The following is an 18,361-nucleotide window of genomic DNA, read 5'->3' on the forward strand; positions in this document are numbered from 1 at the left end:
TTAAAAATAATCTCATGTGTATTTAAGTTGCATTATTATATAAAAATCTAAAATTGTTCTTAATAGATTTTCTCCCACACACACACACCATAAGAAGTTTCTCTGCTTATGCAGTAAGCTAGATCAAATCAAACTGAAAAAGTATAACAAAAACAAAAACAAAAAAAAGGGCCAGGCGATGGTGGCGCACGCCTTTAATCCCAGCACTCGGGAGGCAGAGGCAGGCGGATCTCTGTGAGTTCAAGACCAGCCTGGTCTACAGAGCTAGTTCCAGGACAGGCTCCAAAGCCACAGAGAAACCCTGTCTCGAATAACAAAAAAAACAAAACAACAAAAAAAAAATGAGCAATGCAACTCCTGGGCTGGTTCACTGATCTCAGAGATCAAGGCCAGAGAACTTGTACATCCAGGCTAAGTCAGGGAAGTTTTATAGGTTGCAGGAGAGGCGCCATGATGTGTTTGCCACAGTCTGGGTTTGTGCCCAGGTCAAAAGCTGGGCAGTTAAGTGGGGATTTGGGCATCTGGCAACTTCAGGAGTAGAAGCTGCAAAAGCTGCCAAGAATGCAGAACTGGGCTTCTGGACACCTCTCCTTTGTTTGGAGACTCTTTGAGCAGGAGGGGTTTGGAGGGGGGGGGGCGCTTTCTGGACCATGCAGGATGAGCCAAAAGCTCCCATTGAACAGTGATCATTACAGATTCTGTAGAAAAAAAATCTTCCTTTGCTGGAGTTCCCATTCCTGTGTTGGCTCCTTTGTGCTGCTATAACAAAACACCACAAACCATCTCCCTGGTTGGCGAGTGGCATGAGACGAGGCAAATTCCTCCCATCAAAGGACATGGGATCCCATCTAAGAGGGCAGAGTCCCCAGAGTCCTGTAACTCACCACCTATAACAGGCACACATCCTTGTGCTCTTGAGTGGGCAATTGCATTTCAACACGAGCCTTGAAAGCAACAGAAACGTGCCTTGAAAGCAACAGAAACGTTCAAACTGCAGCATTTTCCTGTCTCTCTTGCCGAAATCACATATCAACCTTCCATCTTATTCTAGGCTGTTGGAATTTCCATCTCCTCGAATGTGTTTGTCTTTGTTTGATGTTTTAAACACACCCCCTCACTGGATGGGATTGCTGTTTCATAAAACCTACAGCCTGAGTTCTCACCATGACAGAGCTATGTTGACCAAAATTAGCAAGCCACAATCCCAAGGCTGTCCACAGATGACCATGTACTTATTTAACCCCAACTTAACTTACCTGGGGAACACGGGGTTTGGTTGTTGTATACCTAACTTTCCGTAACAGTGTGTATGATCTAAGAGTAAAAACAAGTCCTCAAACTCAGGTAACACGCACCAGGGAGAGAGTCTGAGTAGGGAAATCTCCCACAGGCTCGTCTGTGGAATCCGTGATCCCCACTGGAAACTAGGAAATGGGACCTGGCTGGAAGAAGTAGGTCCATGGGGCATGCCTTTGAAGATTTAAAGGGCTCAGATTCTCTCTCCCCACACCACACCACTCTTTCTTTTCTTCCTGGCTACTGTAAAGTGAACAGCTCTGTTTTCCCACACTCTTCTGCTAAAATGGGCTGAAACCATAAACTTTATAAACAATTCCTCCTTAAGCTGTTTGAAGTCTGGCTGACACAGCCTTACTACCAAGTCACTCTTTCTCGGAGCCTAAAACACTGCAGATGTCGTTTGTTTAAAAACTTGGGCTAGCCTTTTCTAGTTTTAAAAATGTGGGCTAGCCTTTTCCAGTTTTAAAAACTTGGGCTAGCCTTTTCCAGTTTTAGTCTCCTTTTCTCCACCCTGGTCTTTGTGGTTACTGTTTTGTCATTGTTATAAATGGTTTTATGCTTTTTAAAAGGTGATATTGTTCATCGCAGCTCAGGTGAGACTTGAATTTTCAATTTTCCTACCACAGCTGCTCAGGTACCGCAGTCTTTTCTCTTTTATTATGTATACATGCCCGTTTGTGTCTCATTTCTTCTTAAAAATTAAGTCCAAGAGATTTATCGATAATGATGTGTCTACAGTTACTTCATTTCTTTTAGCTATTACATCTTGTTCCATTTATGCGTATGTGTATTTTTATTGCATGCAAGCATGTATTTGCATTTCTCCAATTACTATTATAGTTCTCCTATGAGCATTTTTGTATATACCACCATATGTACAACCATGTTGGGTTTTCATTCTGGATATATTTATTTTACTTATTTTTTTTTCAGTATGTTTCAAGGGAAAAGGAATCAAGCCACTACACCATTCCCAATATAGCCAACTTTAAAACAATACCACCATAGGGCACTCATGCTTCTAACTAGGGACTATTGTGAGCGTCACCAAGGACTTCCTCCGTGGGGGTACAAGCCTCAGTCCTGAACAGCAAGCATTAGTGAAACACAGACTTAAGAAAGACAGGATAGGGCTGGGGAGATGGCTCAGTGGTTTATAGAACTAGCTACTTTTCCAGGCGTCCTGAGCTCAATTCTCGGCAACTACACGGTGGCTCACAACCATCTGCAATATGATCTCATGCCCTCTTCTGGTGTGCATGAAGACAGAGCACTCACATATAAAATACATAAATAAATCTTTAGGAAGGAAGGAGGGAGGGAGGGAGGGAGGGAGGGAGGGAGGGAGGGAGGGAGGGAGGGAGGGAGGAAAGAAAGAAAGAAAGAAAGAAAGAAAGAAAGAAAGAAAGAAAGAAAGAAAGAGAAAGACAGTATAATACTTTCCCAAGGCGTATGGTCAGAGTAGGAGCTAATCTTACCATCTTTACTGTTGGTTTGACCTGCCGTTGGTCAGAGTTCATCTGGCTTGCACTTCTGCTAACACAGAGCTCGAGGCAGCGGCTGCAGGACGGACACTAAGTTTAACACGAGTGCTTGTTGAACTTCTACACACTCCCTATTTATTGTTCTGAGGGGAATACACAAACAGGGTTTTTAAATTTGTTTTTGTTCATGATATCTGTGAATGCCTACTCTACACAACCTCATGGGAAGAATGCTGGGGGTTCTGAGGAGTCCTCAGGACCTAGACCACCCTAAGGAAGAGATGGGTTTTGTTTTCTCCCTTAGTGACTGACCCTCCAGAAATGCTTGTCTCCCGCTGCCGGTGAAGAACCGCAGACCATGGATCATGCTGAGGAAAATGAAATCCCCGTGGCAGCTCAGAGGTACTGCGTGGAGAGGCCGATCTTTAGTCACCCCGTCCTCCAGGAGAGGCTGCATGTGAAGGACAAGGTCTCCGATTCCATCGGGGACAAGCTGAAACAGGCCTTCACGTACGTCTAACCCGTTTCCTCTTCCGTAGCCTTCGGCTCTGAGAATTCAAGGTCCTGTGTGTAAAGATCTTTTGACGAGTTGGAGGGAAAATGAGCGGGGAACACTTGAAGTCTAACGAGCCACGCCTGGTGATTCAGCTGGTGTCAGCCTTTGGCTTGGTCCCGTGAACACCGTGCCTGGTACCGCGAGACTTGGTTTCATTTCTGTTGCTATGATAAAACAGTCTGATGAAAAGCAACATAGGGAGGGAGGATTTCTTTATCTCTCGGCTCTATCATTGCAGGCAGGCAGGATAGGAACCTAAAGCCACAGTCAAGAGCAGAGCAGGGGGAAAGTATACAGGTGGACACTTGATAGCTCTGTGCTCCCTTATACTATTCAGGGCCCCTCTCCTTGGTAAATGCCACAGTAGACGAGGTCATACCACAATTAACAACCAAGACAATTTCCCACAGACAACCCATATTGTCTAGACCAATTTGATCTAGACAATTCCTCATTACAACTCTCTTCCCAATGGTTCTAAGTTACGCTGGTATAATTAACTAACCGACACACCGTGTTTAATGGTTTTCTACTCTTCCTTACATCCACGTAAAAGTTTACATACCTGTTCTCAAATTCTCCACAAAGCTCTAAACCATCTGCCTCCCCCGTTGTTCCCAGGGCTGGTTCGGCCTCTCTGTCTTGGTTCCCGTGTGGGTCCCCACCCTGTTCAGTAGCATCTTAATCACTGACTGTGGTTTGCTCCTTATCACTCATAAGCTGAAGAAGAGAGAACACCCCAGTGTGGGTTCTAGAGGGATGTCCCTCGCTTACAACTTTGTCTGTGTCTTTGTCTCCTTAGATGCACTCCTAAGAAAATAAGAAACATCATTTACATGTTTTTGCCCATCACTAAGTGGTTGCCAGCGTATAAATTCAAGGAGTATGTGTTGGGGGACTTGGTCTCAGGCATAAGCACAGGAGTGCTTCAGCTTCCCCAAGGTTAGTACAATGCAGTGCTCTGTGTGTGTGTGTGTGTGTGTGTGTGTGTGTGTGTGCTGTCTCTCTCTGCTCTCTCTGTGTCGCTGTCTCTCTGTTTCTGTCTTTCTGTCTGACTGTCTGTGTGTGTGTGCTGTCTCTCTCTGCTCTTTCTCTGTGTCACTGTCTCTCTGTCTCTGTCTTTCTGTCTGTCTGTCTCTGTGTGTGTATGTGTGTGTGTGCTGCTGTCTCTCTCTGCTCTTTCTCTCTGTGTCGCTGTCTCTCTGTCTCTGTCTTTCTGTCTTTCTGTCTGACTGTCTGTCTCTCTCTCTCTCTGTGTATGTGTGTGTGCTGCTGTCTCTTTCTGCTCTTTCTCTCTGTGTCGCTGTCTCTCTGTCTGTCTGACTGTCTGTCTGTGTGTGTGTGTATGTGTGTGTGCTGCTGTCTCTCTCTGCTCTTTCTCTCTGTGTCGCTGTCTCTCTGTCTCTGTCTGTCTGTCTGACTGTCTGTCTGTCTCTCTCTGTGTCGCTGTCTCTGTCTGTCTGTCTGTCTCTCTCTCTCTGGTGTGTTGCGTGTCTTCCATTGTTTGTTTTCCTTGCTTTCATTCCCCTCATATAATTGTTTAACCTGTGCTCATCACAATTGCAGGTTCATGGATTTTTATCATAGTGCTCCAGTAACTTTTACCTTTCTAAGCAATCTTTTCAGAAACTTAAGAAGCTCTGGGATCATTCACAGTGGAAAGGGGTGTTCCCGATCTGAGGATCAGTCAGTTGCTCAGGCAACAATTTGCTGCAGTTGTGATAAATTTCTTGTTTCTAGGCCCATGACATAACTAAAAGGGATTGTGATAAACTGGATTTTCTTGACAATTTTGTGTTATTAAAAGAACATTAGAAAATATCAATCTGTGAGCCAGGTATGGTGGAACATGCCCTTAATTCTAACTCATATGGAATATTGTCATTTTAAGGTCAAGTTGATCCAAATAGCAAGTTCTGAGACAGCCAGGGCTACACAGCAAAACGCTGTCTATATATATATATATATATATATATATATATATATATACCCTAAATAATCTGATTCCTGTACTCCTAGAGCGCTAACTAACTCTCCAAACTAGGACCAAGACAAAAAACAAATAAAGGTATATACACATGATTAAATTATAAACATCATAAAGGAAAACAGAGGATCCTAAGACATTATTGGGAAGTTAGTTTAGGAAAAGAAATAATGAAAAGTTCTTTGGAAAAGTGGATTCAGTATGCATTGGTGCAAGAAACTGTAATTAAACTTAGTGGCTCACACAAAGTAAAGGAAGACATCAATGTGGGAGGGGTTGTTGTAAAGAAGGGCTAAAAAAGAGGGAAGAGCTGAGAAGGTAAGAAGGGCAAAAATGATCGAAATTTAGTATAGATATGTTATAAAATTGTAATAAAAATCAAAAAAAATTTAAAGTCCACGTGAGCTGAGACCTCTGGCAGGTGAAAGCAAGAGGAAAGGCATTTCCAACAGGAGGGGCAGCGTGACTGAGGTGTGCTCAGGAAAAGAGATGGGCAAAGTAAAGGTGCAAAGAGAAAGACAGTGTCCCAGGGGTGTAGACAGGAAGACAGTGCACCAGGGGTGTAGACGGTAGGAAGACAGTGCACCAGGGGTGTAGACGGTAGGAAGACAGTGCACCAGGGGTGTAGACGGTAGGAAGACAGTGCACCAGGGGTGTAGACGGTAGGAAGACAGTGCACCAGGGGTGTAGACGGTAGGTAGTGATAACTGGAAATCTCCTAATGAAGAGCCTCTCCCCAAGTTATTCAAGTTGCCCTAGAATAAAACCTATCAAACAAAGTGACAATTCTCATGATACTCAAGAAAGACATGTTAGCCTGGCCTGTTGTCGTAGGCCTATAATCCTTGCTGTTTAGAGGCTAGGGTCAGAGGATTACATGTTCATAACCTCCCTAGGCTACAGAGAAGTCTCAACTCAGCCTAAGAAATGGGGCACAATCCAGTCTCAAAATAAAAAGTAAAAATGAGCTTGGGTAGATGGAGCCCAGCAAGGTCCTAGGTTCAGTCCCAGTAGAGAGAGGAGAAAGGGCAGAAAGAAAGAGCAGCTCAGAAGGAAGCAGAGCTGGCGAGATGGTTGGTGGAGAAAGACACTAAGTACAGTAGCTTGGTGACCAAATTCATCCCCAGAACACACATAAGGACGAAGGGAGACCTGATGTGAGACAATTGTTTTCTGGACTGCATGTGTACAGCACGGCACAAGTCATCATACACACACATACACATACACACATACATACACACACCACACACACATACACCCCCCACATACACACACGTACATATACATACACACACATACACATACATACACACACACACATACACCCACACACACCCACACACACATACACACACCACATACACATACATACATACACACACCACATACACACATACATACACACACCACATACACACATACACCCCAAACACACATACGCACACATACATACACATACACACACACCCACACACATACACCCACACACACCCACACACACATACACACATACACACACGTACATACATATACACACACATACACATACACACATACACACACACACATACACACACATGCCACAAACACATGTGCACTTATTTAATAAAATATCTTATGAAAACAAAGAGGCAACTCACCAGAAGCAGGAACAACAGGCAGGGTAACTCTTTAAGGAAACAGAAAAGAATTACACTGCACCTATGGAATACTCATGGGTTGCTGTTATTGATAAGCAGCAAAGAATCAGACAGAGCTCACCGAAACCAAACCCGAACTGGTTCCCAGAGTAACATTCAGGGAAGGGTTAGAAACTAAAGCAGAGGAAGTCTTCGGGAAACAAATAAACAGGTGATGATAAAAAGAAAACAGCAGCAATGATCTGTCTCCGTGCGCTGTTGTTCATCTGGTCAGGCTTCCAGGAGGAAGAGCACGAATGACTAAGAGCTGTCCAGGAGAAATTCTGTAAGGAATCAGACTAAATGGAAAGCAATTAGACAAGACACACGTGCAAAACCATGTGAACATCAGGGGAACAAAACTTAGTGGCAATGAAAAAGGCACGCCATTGTATCACAAGAAGCTGAAATACTCGAAAGTAGGCGATTTCTATTCCAAATAGTTAAATGAGGAATTGAATACCACAGCAGACAACTGGAATTGACTCACCCACCCTGCAGGACCCTGGACACTGGCACACTATCTCCTAAGTCTCTCACCCCATGGCATTTCTAACATTTGTTGTAGGGACTGCCGTGTGTTGTAGGGTACCAGCAGTTTCCTGACCTCTGATCCCAGCTGCCAACAGCACTGCCAACATGATAAAAATGTCTCTAGAGTGTGCCAGATGCCATCTGTGGGGGGGACAAAATTGTCTGTTGGAAGCCCTGGTTTAGGAGTTTGGGGGCAGAGGGCTGCCGTTCCCCAGCAGAGCCTTGGAATGCCACGTGGATCTCTGAAGGGTGCATGTGCTTTTCTTGCCTAGAATCACTTCTTTAAGGGTGATATCGGAGTGACTTCACCATTGCATATGAAGCAGGCATGCCTTCCAACTCATTTGCTGTCTTACTTTGGAGCCTTAAAATGCAGTAGATACATTTTCCAGGTGTCCTGGAAATTTCGCTGAGATCTAAAAGCTGAGGATACAGGGCTTATCAGCTATACATTGCAGGGATGCCAAAATCAACGCAGAGCGTGAATGACACCCCCCTCCCCAAAACTCTCTCTTCCATGCCCCACTCCAACAGAATGCAAGGGCAGCAGAGACTGAGACACAATTTGGAATAAGAATTTTCTAGAAAGAAGTGACACCTTTATGCATTTCCTTTCCACTTAAAACAAGTGGCAGGGTTCTAAAGAACAATTCGGAGAATAAATCATGTTCCCTGAAGTTTGTAGAGACTACCACCTAATTCTTTAGTGAAAAATAGCCTAACAGACTCTTAAAAAAGAGAAAGAAAGAGGCCTCAAGTAAATCCCCAAGGGGTGCATCTAGCAGCCTTATCCATAGTGGCCAGACTTTGGGAGCAAGAGGTTTTTGTGTAGGTAATATGTTAAAAAACAAAAACAAAAGAGCTATGGTACATCCAGAAGATGGACCGCTGCTCACTATTAAAAAGAAATGAGCTCTGGGTTGGGAATTGAACTCAGCTGTAGAACTTTTGCCTAGCAAATGCAAAGCCATGGCTTTGGTCCTCTGCTCTGAGAGAGAGAGAGAGAGAGAGAGAGAGAGAGAGAGAGACAGAGACAGAGACAGAGACAGAGACAGAGACAGACAGAGACAGAGAGGAGAGAAGAGAAGAAGGAGGAGGAGGAGGAGGGGAGAAGGAGGGGAGGAGGAGGAGGAGGGGAGGAGGAGGAGAGGAGAGGAGAGGAGAGGAGAGGAGAGAAGAGAAGAGAAGAGAAGAGAAGAGAAGAGAAGAGAAGAGAAGAGAAGAGAAGAGAAGAGAAGAAAGAATAAATGACCTCTCCAACCCATGCTAAGACCTAGGAAGAACACGAACGAATACATATTTGCAAGTAACAGATGTGAATCTGAAAAGGCTGTGATTGCCAATCACGTGACATTCTGAAAAAGGCAATCTTGGGAGACAGAAGAAAAATCTGTGTGACTGAAGATTTCTGAGGAGTGAGGGACGAGAAAGTAGAGAGGATTGGGAACCATGGAGAACTATTCAGTATCTATAATGGTGGGTGGGGTGACATCACACACATTTGCAGAGGACACACAACATCAGAGTGAGGCCATGCATAAACTCTGGGGGGATAATGATGTCTCAGTGCAGGCTCATCCTTCACAGAAACGTTCCGCTGTGAGGTGGGGAGCCCTGATAGTGGAGAAAGCATGTGGGGGAACAGATAGAATGTGCGACCTCTCTGTACCATTTAGTCAGTCTACTGGGAGCCTTAAACTGCTCTGAAAAATGTCTGTTTTTAAAAACGAGGGTGACATAAACTCTCTGAGACTGACGTAAGCTGTCTGGGGTGGAATGAAAAGAAGGACCCTGTTGCCGGGCGGTGGTGGCGCACGCCTTTAATCCCAGCACTTGGGAGACAGAGGCAGGTGAATCTCTGTGAGTTCGAGACCAGCCTAGTTCGAGACCAGCCTGGTCTACAAGAGCTAGTTCCAGGACAGGCTCCAAAGCCACAGAGAAACCCTGTCTCAAAAAACAAAACAAAACAAAAAAAAACAAAAAAAAGAACGACCCTGTTGTGCGGCTCCTCTGGCCCAACTGCAGCCACCTTCAGGAGTCAGCTAGTCCCACACGCCAAGGACCGTCACAGCTGTGCTTGCTCGCTGTGAATGTTCCTCTCGGAAGGAGGGGCAGGCAGGGCCATAAGCCCCTCACCTGTGTATCAGGCTGCTCATCCCCACCCAGCTGTGTGCAGTTATGCCCTAACTGCGCTTGACTCCAGAGTCCCTGAAAGAGGCTAGAGAAGCCGTTCTTAATCTGTGGATGGTGACCCCTTCAGGGGTTGTGTACCAGAAATCCTGCACATCAGATATTTTCATTACAGTTCATAACAGTAACAAAACTACCCTTACGAAGTAGCAATGAAATAATCCTATGGCTTGGGGTCACTACAACATGAAGAACTGTATTAAAGGGTCACGGTTGAGAACCACTGGGCTAGATGAGATGGGAAAGGATGAGGGGGAAGGATTCCATCTACAGAGCCCTGGGGAAGCCTGAAGTCATCCCTGCTGGGAGCAGAATGTCCAGTGTGGCTGCCTTAAGGTCACCCATGCTCCAGCCGGGAGCCTGTCACTCATTCCTCTGTGAGCTTATTGCTTTCTCTGAGTGGCTTTGGTAGAATCGTACCTGTCTTTGCTGCTGGGACCTTAGGAGGAAGTAGATATTATTCATGTCTTCCCACAAGGGAAGGAATTTTGGCAGCACACCCTGCACTGTTAAGGACTCTCAGAATAAAATCCCAAGTGTTCTGGTTGGAAAACTGCAAACCTGGAAGTGAACCAGGCTTGGCTCACTTGGAAGATACCTGTCCAGGAAGACTGCAGAGTGAGCATTTGGCAACAGAGGAGCCCAGGAGAGCTTAGCTTCTGATGAGGGACAAGTAATGGTGCATAGGGGTCGGGTGGGGGGGGGGGGGCATGGAGAGGCCAGGAAATGGCACCGTGGAGGAGGATGCTCAGTTTGCTTGCTCCTTCTAAATCAGTCCAGGACTTAAACCCAGGGTGTGGGGCAAGCCACATTTAGAATGGTTTCCTACCTCAGTTAACCTCGTCCATACAATCCCTCCCAGACCAGTCAGGAGGTTTCCCTGCAGCGACTCTAGACCCTGTCAAGTTTAGTCAGGATGAGCCAACATACTGCAGCCTGGACTGTGTTCATGGTGTTAGGGCAGAAGAAAAGGCATCTGCTTCAATTAAGACAGGTATCACGTGTTCATCAGAGACCAAGAGGTTAAAAGGAATACCCCTTGCTATTGGCTAACCACGACTCCGTCTGTGCCTTCTGTTCCTGCAGGCTTAGCCTTTGCAATGCTGGCAGCGGTACCTCCGGTGTTTGGCCTGTACTCTTCATTTTATCCTGTTATCATGTACTGTTTCTTCGGGACCTCCAGACACATATCTATAGGTAAAGACATACTTAGTAACCTAAAGCTTTTTGCCAAGCTTTGCGATATTCTTGTTATTATTGCTCAATTAAACTTTTGTGACTGTGTACCCATTAATTGCTTTAAAAGTGCAACTACACTTTTCTGAGGAAGTATGCCAGCAGGTTGAGCCCTCGCCTAGCCCGTGTGCAGCCCTGGACTCGTTCCCCAGCAATGGAAAAGTGTGTGTGTTCCTTCTCCTCCTCCTCCTCCTCCTCCTCCTCCTCCTCCTCCTCCTCCTCCTCCTCCTCCTCCTCTTCTTCTTCTTCTTTTCTTCTTCTTTTCTTCTTCTTCTTCTTTTCTTCTTCTTCTCCTCTTCTTCTTCTTCTTCTTCTTCTTCTTCTTCTTCTTCTTCTTCTTCTTCTTCTTCTTCTTCTTCTTTTCCTCCTCCTCCTCCTCCTTCTCCTCCTCCTCCTTCTTATTTTTATTCTCCTCCTCCTCCTTCTTCCTCCTCCTCCCCTTCCTCCTCCTTCTTTTTCCTCTTCTTATTCCTCCTTCTAATTCTCCAAGATTTCTAAAATTAATAGCTTTCTTACAATCTTGGGTTGATTAAATGGGAAATGTTTTGCATAAAAGATTGTAAGATGAGACCAATGCTTTATTTTCCAGTACACTTTGCATGTGTCTGGTTTTCCTTCCTATTTATTTTAATAGTGATACTCAGGGCTCCTAATCACCTTGCGTGCATATGGAACTTCATCACACTTTAAGCTCTGAGTTATACATGTTCTCTCTTTGTGCGTTTAGGATAAGATACCTGTGAATTTAATTATAATGCCAGAGCTTTGTAAGGCTGTGTGTTCCTGGTATCTATTGCTTGGTAACAAATGCCATCCAACTTAGAAGCTTATATTGTATATCACTTTTAAAAATAAATTTAAATTTAAAAAAGTAAATAGGATTTATGAAAACAATAATTTCACTATTTCTCCATGTTCCGAGAGGTCAGCATCTCAGAAGGACTCACCTAGGCAACCACCGCTCTTCCTACTCCCTCCCTTTCTTCCCCCTCCTCTCCCCTTCGTCTCTTGTTCATGTGGTCCCAGGAATTGCCCATATGGCCTTTCTGGAGCTTTCTCATACACAGTGACCTAGGCTTCCAGCAGAAATTTTGAGGCTCGTAAGCTGGTAAGATGGCTCAGCTGGTAAAGGAGCCTGTCTCCAAGACTGGTGACCCGAGTTCAATCCCTGTGGCCCTCTAGAAGGAAGGAATTGACTCCCATAAGTTGTCCTGTGATTGCTTCACATGAACTCAGGTGCACAGCTCTTCTGTTGAAGAGGCAAGTCTGTGTGTGTGTCACAACCCTGCTTTCCCTGGTGCTTCTCTGTGAGCACGAGGACCTCAGAAGTCACTCAGGATCCCTGCTTTCTGCTAAAATGATCCAGGTTGTTCTTTTGGCTAAAATTATGTTGTAAGCCCCTGAGCAAGGCGGGGTCATTCCTGATCTTGACATCAGGGCTACTGGATTAGCTTCCTGAGCTTCTGAACAGCTCATTCATGCTCCTGTTTCAGGCCCCTTTGCTGTTATTAGTCTGATGATTGGCGGTGTGGCCGTTCGGTTAGTACCAGATGATATAGTCATCCCGGGAGGAGTAAATGCCACCAATGGTACGGAAGCCAGAGATGCGTTAAGAGTGAAAGTCGCCATGTCCGTGACCTTACTTTCAGGAATCATTCAGGTGAGACTCCAGCTTGGGGAGATGAACTTGGGTTGGTTCATCTGTGGAGCTGGTCTCACTGTGGGGGCAGAGGCAGACAGCAAAACTCCAGAGCTGAGGGCTCAAGATGCAACAGCTGCCCACTGAGAATGACTAACGAGTTTACCTTGAGTATTTCAGATATCCCAAAAGCAAAACAAGTTTGATGAAGTGGGTGGTGGTCAGGGAAGAGCCCCCCTTTGTGAACTTGGAGGGGCTGGCAGGTATGTGACCTGCATGAGCCCCTCATAAGCAGCGTGTAAGCACCGCCAAAGGACTCAAGCTATCTCAGGTTAATGTTATTTTCTTTATAACCAGTGTTCCGTTAGCTACCACAAGTACGAGTGGCCTAGAAAGTGTTATACCTGGGCTGAAGAGATGGCTCAGAGGGTAAGAACACTGATTATTCTTCCAGAGGTCCTGAGTTCAATTCCCAGAAACCACATGGTGGTTCACAACCATCTGTAAAGAAATCTGGTGCTCTCTTCTGGCCTGCAGGCAGACATGCAGACAGAACACTGTAAACTAAATAAATAAATCTTTAAAAAAAAAATGAAAAAAAAGAAAGCGTTATGCCCAAATTTCTGGTCCCAAAATAAATTCAAGGAGTTGGATTTCCGATGCAAATTACATGAAAATTTTTTTAATATTCAAACTCAAGTTTGGAGCAGCATCTTTCCAGCACCACAGCATGGTGGGTGCAGAAAGTATGGCAGGGAGCCCTGGAAGGTAGAGCTTTTAAAAGGGAAATGCAGTAATCAGGGGACTTCATGTCCTATCGTCTCGGGATTGGGTAGTTTCTAAAACCATTGGTCTGTTTTTGAGTGTGAAAACCTAACAGGGTCATAAATAAATCACTGACAAAGTATCTTCAAGGACAGGATGCCTCCCGGGAAAGTCTGGACCTCGTTAAATTTTATGGCCCTGCTCCCTAGCTCCTTAATTGGCTATTTTCAGGGTGTCCTTTTAAGTTCCTGCTATCGCTGCACATTTCCGAAGCTTAAATCCGCCCCCGCCCCCAGCTCATCAGATGGCAAAAGCCCCTTCTTTAAAATGGAGTTAGCAAAGTCAGGTCCTCACAAGAGAGGCTCACACGTTGTCCTTTGGTTGTCTTTTCCTAACCCATTTTTGCCGTTTGTTTCTTTGTCATTTTAAAAACCGTAGTTTTGCCTAGGTGTCTGCAGGTTTGGGTTTGTGGCCATTTACCTCACGGAGCCTCTGGTGCGGGGGTTCACCACCGCGGCCGCGGTGCACGTGTTCACCTCCATGCTGAAATACCTGTTCGGGGTGAAAACGAAGCGGTACAGCGGGATCTTCTCGGTGGTGTATGTAAGTAGGCGACTCCCGACTCCCGCTGCTGGCTCTCCACCCCTGTCTGCCTCCGTCTATCTTTCAACCTTCAATGCTCTGGGGGAAGGACGCGGTAGCTGCTTAAACTCTGAAACCCACGTTAGGGATACATTGTTCTTCCCGCCTCAGGAGTTTGTTAGTGCGCTGCACCCATCACTCTCATTAGCTGAGCAGTCAGCCCGTGAGACCACATGAGGGTAGTTTTAAATCCAGAATAGGAAGCTGGGTGCGGTGGCGCACGCCTTTAATCCTAGTTCTTCCGAGGCAGAAACAGGAAGATCTCTGTGACTTTGAGGCCAGCCTGGTCTACAGACTGAGTTCAAGATCGAGGCCAGCCTGGTCTACAAAGGGAGTTTCAGGACAGGCTCCAAAGCTACAGAGAAACCCTGTCTCAAAAAAACCAAAAAAATAAAAAAAAAAATAAAAAAATAAAGATCAGCCTGGGATACGTAGTGAGTTTTAGGTCATCCAAGGCTACATAGTGAGACCCTATCTCAAAAAACAAAGAAAAGATATAATAGGAAAACATCTCTCATAAAGGCTGCTTATTCAAGCTGGCAAAAAAATAAAATAAGAGCTATAAATGGCTTAACTAACATAAGTAATCAGTTTAATATAATAAAACATGTATACGCTATGCACAATAAAGTAAAAATTGATTGCAAGTGCATAGTAAAAATAATTGATCACAGATCAAAGCTGATTATATGAAGTTGATAACAAATCCTAAAGATTCAGCATCTTTTCACACCGTATAATATAGCTAGAAACCATTAACAGTATAGCTTCCCGAATCCTGAATGGGCTCTGGAGAGATGTCTCAGCTGTTAAGAGCACTGGCTACTGCTGCGGGGTTGCCAGAGTTAACTCCTAGAACATAGATCAGGCAGCTTTCCACTAGCCCGTGTCTCCAGCTGCAGGAGATCCAGCACCCCCTTCTGGCTTCACTGGGCACACACACGCGTAAAATATTTCAAAACAAAATAACTACTACAAAACTTACATGTTTAGAATCCATCAACAAAATCAAAATCGAAACAAAGTAATTATAGCCAATTAACAATGAAATACCACAAAGAACATTTTCGGCTCCTTGGCTGCAGCCTTTGCAGGTATTTATATGAAAATCTTTTACTAGGCTGAAATGAGTGACAAGCTGGCCAGGTACAGCGTGACCTTGGGGCTGACACTCCCGTGGGAAGACGATAGTGGTGAACCAGGTGAACCGCAACTGGGCAAACGTGCCTTACAAAATACATTAAGCACCCTAAGAAGGGTAACAGGGTCTCTGAAGCTGAGTACAGATGCCTTTAGGGTTCTGGGAAGGCCATTTTGAAGAGGTGGCATTTAAATTTGAATCCTCAATTGATAATACTGGACTCAGACTGTAAGGCGATCCCACAAATTATTAATTTCTGTGATAGCTGGAAATAGACCTCCTACTCCTAGACTTCTCAGAATGACTTGTCACAGAGAAAATGCAGTCTGCACCTGCGTGAGTCCTAGACTGTGGCGGGCTCTCTGCTTTCTTGGGTTTCAGATGAAATGGTTATATTTGGGTATCCAGAGCATAGCCGTAAGATGATTGATTGGCTTTCTTCTCTACTGGGCTTCTTTTCTAAGCATCATTGTCCTGGTCCCAAATCTTGCCTGACTTCTCTGTCGTCTTCTCATGACAATTGCTAAAGATTTCTAAAAACTTAGCTGTGTGTTGACCTTGGCAGTATTCGGTGGGGTTGGCCCTGATTCTTCTGTAACATTCACAACTCAGCCCCAGGGGGATTTCTCTGAATTTTCTATGAGCTATCTTCCGATATCAGAACATCAAAAGCACCATAAGCCTTGTGTGTAGTGCCTGTCCTAACACTCCAGAGGAACGTGAGTTCAAGATCAGACTGGACTCCACAGTGAGATCCTGTCTCAAGCAAAACAAAACAACAACAAACCCCATAATATTGTTGGATAAGAATTATGAATATAAAGTTGTATGGTTAGGTTAAAGAAAAAAAAATCTCCTAATCTGTAGAAGATACGAAGAGTTGGATCCAGGGCCGGGAGCGTATCAATTACACTCTCCACCACTGAACTCTACACTAGCTGTCCCCACCCACCTCTGTCTGAAGTTTAGCCTAAGACGAATTTTTGGCAGACTTTTTTTACCGTGGTAAAATACACTAGAAAGGAGGCCTGGCTAAAGAGGAGGCTCAGCAGTGAAAGTACTTGCTGCCCTTACAGAAGACACCTGTGGTGGCCGCAGTCACCTGGGACTCCAGTTCCAGAGCATCTGACACCATCTCCTGACCTTCATGGGCTCCTATATGCATGATGTCAAACACATACACTCAGGCCCACGTGCAGACTTGCCAAAAATAGACAGGCGTTTTTAAAATACGTAGCAGCACGTATCTCACGGTCCACACTCTTCCTAACTCTTCAGTGCAGTGCAGTTAAGTGCATTCATTTTGCCACATAACTGGGGTTGCCTCCATTTCTAGAACCTCTCCAGCAGCCCAGATGGAAGGAAGCTTCCCTCTCATGAAGCGGTCTGGGCCCAGCGTCTCCATTCAGCTCTGCTAACCGCTGTCACTCTTGTCTCTGTGAACTGCCTGTCTGGTGCCTCACGTGTGTTCAGTCACCCAGGACCGGAGCTGCTGCATGATGTAAACCTTCGACGTTCACTGTGTTACAGAGTACCGTTGCTGTGTTGCAGAACGTTAAAAACCTCAACGTGTGTTCCCTAGGCGTCGGCCTGATGGTTTTTGGTTTGCTGTTGGGTGGCAAGGAGTTTAATGAGAGATTTAAAGAGAAATTGCCAGCACCCATTCCGCTAGAGTTTTTTGCTGTAAGTACATGCAAGGCGGCGGCCTGTTCAGCCCCTGCAATCGCATGCTTCTGTTCCCACAAGGTGACCGGCTCTTCAGGCCCTGCAATCGCATGCGTCTGTTCTAAGGCGGCGGCCTGTTCAGCCCCTGTAATCACATGCTTCTGTTCCTACAAGGCGGCGGCCTGTTCAGCCCCTGCAATCGCATGCTTCTGTTCCTACAAGGCGGCGGCCTGTTCAGCCCCTGTAATTGCATGCTTCTATTCCTACAAGGGATTCTGAAGTGCAGGTGATAGAGGGACAGGAAGCTGGAGGGTCCTCCCCCAATTCTGCAGAACAACTAACGAAATAGTAAAAATAAGAATGCACTAAAACATACACACAGGTGACTTTTAAAACCTAAGTGAAGACATAATATGAGTTTTAATATTGGTTATCTCTGAGAGATGAGATTTGGAGAGATTTGCTTTGCTTAAGTTTTTTCCATTATCTGTTTACTTTTTAAAGAGCACACATTATGCTGAGTGGTGGTGGCACACACCTTTAATGCCAGCACTCAAGAGGTAGAGACAGGTAGATCTCTATGAGATCGAGGCCAGCCTGGTCTTCAGAGGGAGTTCCAGGACAGCCATGGCTACACAGAGAATCCTTATCTAGACAAACAAAAATAAAAATAATAATCATATATTACTTAATAACCCATAATAACTTCAATAGCTTTACTTACTTTAATAAAGTGGCTTCCATCTTCCACTTTGAAAAGATAAAATTTCCCAAGCTTTCTTTGTTACTGGTACTTCTAAGCTGAGATAAATATGTCACAGTCTCACGTAAGTCAAGTCCAAATATCTCACAACATATTCATAACCGAAAAGTTAGTAGTGTTTTGTCAAAACATGGACATATATTGAGGTAAACAATACTATGTTCTTAAGTGACCACAATTATTTATTCATGGATGTGGACATGAAGTGGACATTGTATAACCCTCAGTCTTGGAGTCAGAGTGAACACTACCAGCTGAGAGCACCCACAGAGCACCCAGTTTTTGTGATGATGAGACACTGTCAGAGGACATGGTCTGAATTGATGTTCAAACTATGAGCTACATCCAACTAGAAAAGGCAGAAGAGGGCATCTCCAGCATTTTCAGAACCTCTTCTCCAGCTAGGATTGGGTGCAGAGTCCCGGTTTCTTCTTGGAACAGCGAGAGGTGCAGGGCAGCAAAGGCTGCTGAGGAATCAGTTGATGCCTGTGGCCTTTCCTGCCTTGGGTACCAGTTCTGCCCACAGCCCAGATTCCCTTCAAAAATTCCATCACGTTTCCTGGGGGAGTGGTTTCCTACAACTATCACTGAAATAATACCTCCCGTGTGCTTTTTAGACCTCTCGCCAGGGCAGTGAGATGTCTCAGTGGATGAGGATACTTGCTGACAAGCCTAACAGTGAGTTCCATTCCCAGGACCCACGTAGTGGAAGGAGAAAACTGACTCCCAAAAGTCCTCTGACTTCTACACGTACAGTGTGGCACGCACTTGCACGCAG

General features: G+C 45.1%; 1 protein-coding gene across 4 annotated transcripts in view; it reads left to right on the forward strand.

Annotated features, from left to right (window-relative positions):
• Nucleotides 1–3,141: 3,141 nt before the first annotated feature.
• Slc26a5 (solute carrier family 26 member 5) overlaps nucleotides 3,142–18,361 on the forward strand; it is a 34,894-nt gene continuing 19,674 nt past the window's right edge. For 3 of the 4 annotated variants that reach the window (XM_057758533.1, XM_057758532.1, XM_057758534.1), the window contains exons 1-6: nucleotides 3,142–3,293; nucleotides 4,142–4,281; nucleotides 10,819–10,929; nucleotides 12,462–12,628; nucleotides 13,811–13,975; nucleotides 16,686–16,838. In XM_057758533.1, the coding sequence (XP_057614516.1) occupies nucleotides 3,142–3,293; nucleotides 4,142–4,281; nucleotides 10,819–10,929; nucleotides 12,462–12,628; nucleotides 13,811–13,975; nucleotides 16,686–16,838 (888 nt within the window). The remainder of the gene's footprint in view (nucleotides 3,294–4,141; nucleotides 4,282–10,818; nucleotides 10,930–12,461; nucleotides 12,629–13,810; nucleotides 13,976–16,685; nucleotides 16,839–18,361) is intronic. The other variant, XM_057758535.1, reaches the window with a different exon arrangement.

The sequence above is a fragment of the Chionomys nivalis genome, chromosome 26 (genome assembly GCF_950005125.1).
Source record: "Chionomys nivalis chromosome 26, mChiNiv1.1, whole genome shotgun sequence".
Lineage (NCBI taxonomy): Eukaryota > Metazoa > Chordata > Mammalia > Rodentia > Cricetidae > Chionomys > Chionomys nivalis.